General features: G+C 36.1%; 1 protein-coding gene across 1 annotated transcript; it reads left to right on the top strand.

Moving 5' to 3' along the window:
- Window positions 1-3,785: 3,785 nt before the first annotated feature.
- Window positions 3,786-4,405, top strand: KRTAP11-1 (keratin associated protein 11-1). The gene has a single exon (XM_074232104.1). It carries the CDS (start codon window positions 3,817-3,819, stop codon window positions 4,228-4,230), a length of 414 nt encoding a protein of 137 aa, XP_074088205.1. The 5' UTR covers window positions 3,786-3,816; the 3' UTR covers window positions 4,231-4,405.
- Window positions 4,406-6,692: the final 2,287 nt, after the last annotated feature.

Raw genomic sequence — 6,692 nt, forward strand, 5'->3', positions numbered from 1 at the left:
TGTAGTGTTCAGTTCTGTCCAATATTATATCTATCTATGGAAATGCTTGTCAGAGAATTTGTTCTCAGGAAGCCTGGGAGAAGTTTAACAAAAAATATATAAAAATAATAATCACAACTGATGCTGAGCGAGATGATCAGAACCAGAAAAACATTGTACACGCTAACAGCAACGTGGGGATGATGATCAACCTTAATGGACTTGCACATTCCATCAATGCAACAACCAGGAACAATTTTGAGCTATCTGCAATGGAGAATACCATCTATATCCAGAGAAAGAATTGTGGAGTTTGAACAAAGATCAAAGACTATTACCTTCAATTTAGAAAAAAACCATTATCTTATTACTTTTTGTTTTTTTTATAGTTTTTTATTTTTTATTATCATTTTGTACAAATGTTTTTCTTTACATTAATAAAATATACTTGTTTGCAAGTAAACAAAATACCCCTCCCCCCATGAATATAGATAGACTTGCTTGGGCAAAAAAGTAAAGGGGGGAGAAAAAATTAAAATTAAAAAAATAATAGTAATAATTGTAGGTATGGCCAGGTGGTGCAATGGACGAAGCACCAGCCCTGGAGCCACGAGCACCCGAGTCCAAATCCAGCCTTGTAAACCCAATAATCACCCAGCCATGTGACATGTAAGCCACCCGATCCCCACTGCCCTGCAAAAACCCAAAAGAAGAAGAAAAAAAAAGACCCAAAATAAAGTAAAATAGTAATAATAGTAGGGGTGGCTGGGTGGCAGACAGAGCATTGGCCCTTGAGCCAGGAGTACCTGGGTCCGAATCCGGCCCCAGACACCCAATGATCACCCTGCTATGTGGCCCCAGGCAGGCCACCCAGCCCCACTTGCCCTGCACCCTCCCCCAAATAATAACAAAAAATGTGTTTCAGTCTTTGTTCCAACACCATCAACTCTGTAGGGAGTGGATCACATTCTTTATGATAAGTCCATCACAAAAGTTACTTCCATATTTTTCCAACGTTGCCATTGCTGATCGCAACTCCCTCCTTTTTTATTTCTCCAATACCATGTACTATATTTTCTCTCTCCTTTCACTCTGACTCTGCTGTAGGGTTGCTGAGTGGCGCAGCAGACAGATCCCTGGTCCTGGGGCCAAGAGGCCCTGAGCCCCCATACCACCCCTTAGGCCCAGAATCCATCTGGCCCTATGGTCCTGGGCAGGCCATCCAATCCCAGCCCCTTGCAAGAAGTAAAAAAAAGAAAATGTGTTATATCTGACCACTGTCCCGCCATGGTCCATCCTCTCCTCCTTTATTCACATCCTCACCCCTTCCCCCTGCTCCCCTTCCGTCTTACTCCAGTTGTCTATACCCCATTGAGTATATTTGCTGGGGAAAAAAAACCCCATTATCTTATTATGCAATTTTGCTATCTCTTATATTTTATTTTTCTTCCTTAAGGATATTATTTCTCTCTCACTTTCAACTGAGATCAATGTATACCATAGAAACAATGTAAAGACTAACAGAATGCCATGTGTGGGGGGTGGGAGGAGGGAAGCAAGAATGGGGAAAAATTGTAAAACAAAAAACAAATAAAATCTTCCTAAATTAAAAAAGTCACAAATTCTATTTCCATATCTATCTATGACAAAGAGTTTTAAAATTTCCATTCTCTTTGGGCTTTTATCTATAAGGAAAATCACATATTCAACTAAGGCTTTCCATATAATGTGGAATTTAACTAAGACCTCCAATGATTTAAGTGGTTAGGGGTAAAAAAAAAAAAAGCTTTGGCTAAGTTTTAAGATAATCATAGCTAGTTTCAAATTCCCATTTAAATCCTTTCTGTCTTATTGATCAATTTGCAACTTGAGCTTATGCAATTTTTTCCTTCTCTTTTCTTTTGACATGTAAACCTCTTTGCTCTTTATTAGCCTGCTAAATTTGTATATATATTTTTTAAATAATCTTTGAAATTTTTCCTCTCTCTTTTGATAGATGTAATTTCTAGTCATGTCTTTCCTTTTTACTGGTAGAATTGAAAATTTTAAATAAGCACTTTATCTGGTGCTTAATAGACATTTTTTAGAAAGCCTGAGACTATACATGCCAAGCATATCTATCTATCTACTATCTATCTGTCTATTTACATACACACACATATATGTGTGTGTGTGTGTATATATATATATATATATATATATATATATATATATATGAAAGATAAGTTATTAAAAAACCTGTTGAAGCAGGTTCTATTTATGAATCCCTGGATAGTTCCATAGCAGAAATTTAATTTTTATTTTGTAGAAAATAACCAAAATATTTTGAAATCAAGAAAAAGTTGATATAGCAGCTCAAGAGACCAAACTAATCTATATCCAAGAATGAAACTAGAATGGTAGATTCAAGACAGTAGGAACCTAAGAGAGGGAAAAAATATTCCATTCTTCCAATTCTTTTTCACAAATCTGAGTGATGGATTTGTGAAAATAAGATCCATGTTGATATGTTTTAAAATTTGAGAAAAGTAGGTCTTGAACTATATCTAATATATTAAAGAATTTTCTGCCCTTGCTGCACTTTGGGCCCTTAAAAGTGCTATGTTACTTTAGGCTCTCAGTTTCTTTACCATGACTTTTTTCTGAGTTGTAAATCAAGTCCACCAATAGCTGTGAGAGGAAGAACAAAAAAAACCTGTGGTATGCATGACAATCATTATTATTATCTAATAATATCCCCACTCTTTGGATTTATTAGATAATGAAAGAGTATGCAGGGGACAGGTAGCACACTCACCCACACACTCAGATCTCAGTTCTGAGTTTGTTAAGTGTATGCTGTGATATTGCATAATGATGTTGCAGTGTCAGTATTGTGGAAGCATTAATACATCACTGTCTCAAACAATTTCTTTCTGTTTAAAATACTCCTATATTCAACTGGAGATATGGGAAATAAGTAACGTTTCATTAATATTTGTTTCTTGGGATTAAGGTACTAGATTAATTCAAACTACAATTATAAAATCTGCAAATCAATTTGGTCAATTCAGATGACATATAAATTATTTTCCTGAGTTATTTCTACTTTTTAATTAGATTAAAAGTATAGGTTATTAAAAGGAGTCTTGGTTACAAATGCAATTACATGGAACTTGTTTGTAATCTGTTTTGAATCATCAACCCATGCTAAGGTTGTATTATCCTCTAAGTTCTCCTCTAAATATCTTACTTCTAATAAATTAAACAAAATAGTTTCCTCGGTTGATATTAAAAGCCAGAATCCACTTGAGAGACTTACCTTTGTGGATTTTGCTAGAAGATATGGAATTATCAAGAAGATATAATTTCTACTACAAGTCCTATTAGTTCTAGAACAATCACTAGTTATAGCACATTTAAAACATACAAATGATATGGTTCATGTATATAATTACTCCCAGTGAGAAAGGAGAGAGTATGTAATCATAGGTCCATGACACTCTTGGGAATACAGTCATATTGATGAATAAGAGTATTATGAGATGAAATTTGGGTCTAAATGACCTAAGCTTTGAAGCTCTATAAACTTCTGATTCTTGGAACAAAGTTCAATACAGAAGACTCATAGTTATTAACTAAACTACTAAACTTTCTTTATGAGTTAGTCCAGGCAATTAATCCACAGATTAATGTGGTGTTGTGAGGCAAATTCTTTTGAGCTTTGAGAAAGAAGAGAGGCTAAATAATATGCTCCACCCATTAGCAAGGAAGTATAAAAGCCCTACTGCCAATGGTGTCAGTCATATTTGGGGTGCTTACTCTTTGTAACCAAACCAAACCTTCTCTCCTGACAACATGCAGTACAATTGCTCCTCTAGGAACTACTTACCTAGATTTCGTGGAGAACAATGCAACATTCCAGTTGTCTCTGCTGTATCAAGGGAGGCAGAGTGCCAGAATGGTATCTATTTACCCAGTTCCTTTCAGGGTAGTTCTTGGCTCCTAGATCACTGTCAAGAAACCTGCTATGAACCCCAAGGCTGCCAATCAAGTTGTTATCCAAATATTACCTGCTCCTCTGGTGCTAATCAAGTACCTGCCTGCCAGCCAACAACTTGCTATGCCTCCAGGCCCATCCAAGGTTCCTTCAGTCGACCATGCAACTTTGGTTCCAGTAGCTGTCGACCATTTGGTGGTGTCTCCACTGTCTGCCAGCCAACCTGCAACATCACCAGACCTTATGCATCCAACTGTCGTCCAACTTGCTGAGCATTGAGGACCTAATGATCAAGATCCATCAATTCAGTTTTAGGATCTGCCTGCATGCTAACCAATCTACAACTGATTATTACCTGTGACCTTTGCTTGAAGTACTTCTGACTGCCAGCTATCCACAAACTCCCCTTGGACACCTATGATTTTCTTGGCTAAGTGATGCTTACCTTAATGGCTGATCATTAAATCTTTATAATCTTCAAATGTTTTCAGACATTATCCATGTAAGCCCATGTTTTAATGTTTTTGACATTTCAAGCTTACTTTCTCTTGTTTCAGTTTCTTGCTTTGTATTTCTGAATAAAATTGCAATAGTTGTCTTTGCAAACAGTCTCAAAAGAGTTCTTTATCTGTATTATCTATGCTTATATGTATATTCAATAAATTACCAGGTGTTGGTAAGTTACTTGCCTTGCTGAGCACATGGTCCATCCTCAGTTGATACTTTGGGTCAGTTGATTAAAGAATGTGAGCTGCTTTGAGATGCCCTTCACTGCCCTTCACATGGTGAAGATATATTGTAAATCAAATAAGGTAATTATATTGAAAGGATTCTTGCCTTCTTATGTCTTTAGTTCTTAGCTTTAAGTCACCAAATTTGGTTAAACAATAAAGGTAATGTTGAGGGCAATTATATAGTAAAAAAATTATCTAATCACTTGGTCCCCAATATGAAAAAAAGGAAAACTCTTGGATATCAAAACATCAAAATTTATTCCATCAAAAAAAAGATCAACTAAAACTGTTTAAAACAACCATGTAGAAGAGCTTCTTTCATTAGATACATTAACTTCTCATGAAGATGATCTCAAGATTAAAACTTTCTGCTTTAATAAGAATGGAAAAGACTTGCAGGAAATGATAAAGAGTTAGGTGAGTAGAACCAAGAGAACATTGTATATAGTAACAGTAAGATTTTTAGAGAATGACTTTGGTGGATTTCTGGGCACAAAGATGGCAAAATAAGCAGTAAATTCTCATAAGTCATTCACCTACAGATCACTGTAAAATAATATTCCAAAACAAGATCTGGATAGCAAGTGTAAGAGAATCTTTTGATCCAAGAAACTTGGAAGATCAATAAGAAAAGTCTGTTTCACTTGGTTAAAAGGAGAGCATAGGAAAAGATAGGAAGAGACCCAGAAAGCCAGCAACAAGTCCCACCTCAATAAATCAGTAGGAGATCTTAAGCACCAAAGCAGTGGAACAAGCTAATGCCAACACCAGTATTCCCTTGTGCCTCTGCATAGACAGAGTATTAAGCAGACTCCAGCTCTGAGAGCTGCCACATGGGTCAGCTTAGTCCCAGGCAAATAAACAACATCCTGTGACCAGACTAGCAAGTCCTTCAATGTGGTCCCAGGGAAATGCAGAAACACCTCCCTGGTCTCAGCACATGCCAGACACCAGCACTGGGACCCTGGCTCAGCACCATGAAAAATCTTTACCACCTCCAGTTACACAGTCACCCTCTCCTCCACCACCTCAGCACAGTGCCAGATATGATGGTCCCCCAGTACAACACCAGTTAAACAACCAGAACCAACAACCTGAGATAATGCCAAGAAGCCTGAGATAATGCCTCTTCCACCCTAGAAGCAGAGCTTATATTTAAAAGAAAAGGAAAAGGTCAAAAAAAGATTAGCAAAAAACAAAAAAAAAGGAATCTAACCACAGAAAGTTATTATTGGCATAGGGAAAAATCAAGACAAACTCAAAAAGAGGACAAGGACAAAAACCTAAAGAAAAACAGGAAATGATCTCAAACCTGAAACAATTTGTGAAAGAGCTCAAAAAGAAATTTAAAAATCATAAATGAGAGGAAGAAGGAAAAATTGGAGATAATGAGAATAATGCAGGAAAATTAAGAAAAAAGTCAACAACTTGGAAAAAACTGCTTAAAAAGTAGAATTGGCCAAATGGAAAAGAAGATACAAAAATCCAAAGAAGGAAATAACTCCTTAAATATACAATTGGACAGAAAAGAAAGGAAGTACAAAAACAACTGAGGAAAACTATTTCATAGAAGTTAAAATTGGGCAAGTGGAACCTAATGACTCTATGAGACATAAAGAACCAACCAAACAACAATAAATCAAACAAACTCAAAAGAATAAAAATAGAAAAAAATGCAAACATTTTTAAAACAACTGATGTGGGAAAAGGATCCAGGAGAGACAATGTCAGAAATATTGAACTACTTGATCAAAAGGAGGATCTTGACTATATCTTTTAAGAAATTATCAAGGAAAACTTCCCTGATATCCTGGAACCAAAGGGCAAAGTAGGCATTGAAAGAATCCACTGATCACCTCAAGAAAAGGATTCCAAAATAAAAATTCCAAGGAACATTGTAGCCAAATTATAGAATTAAGATTAAGGAAAAAATATTGCAAGTAGCCAGTTTTTGAATATTAAGAAGGCACAATAAAGATTGCAAAGGACTCAGCAGCTGT

The sequence above is a fragment of the Macrotis lagotis genome, chromosome 1 (genome assembly GCF_037893015.1).
Source record: "Macrotis lagotis isolate mMagLag1 chromosome 1, bilby.v1.9.chrom.fasta, whole genome shotgun sequence".
Taxonomy (NCBI): Eukaryota; Metazoa; Chordata; class Mammalia; order Peramelemorphia; family Peramelidae; genus Macrotis; species Macrotis lagotis.

Coding starts and splice junctions, on each gene's coding strand:
- KRTAP11-1 (XM_074232104.1), top strand. CDS start 3,817: ATGCAGTACAATTGCTCCTCTAGGAACTACTTACCTAGATTTCGTGGA.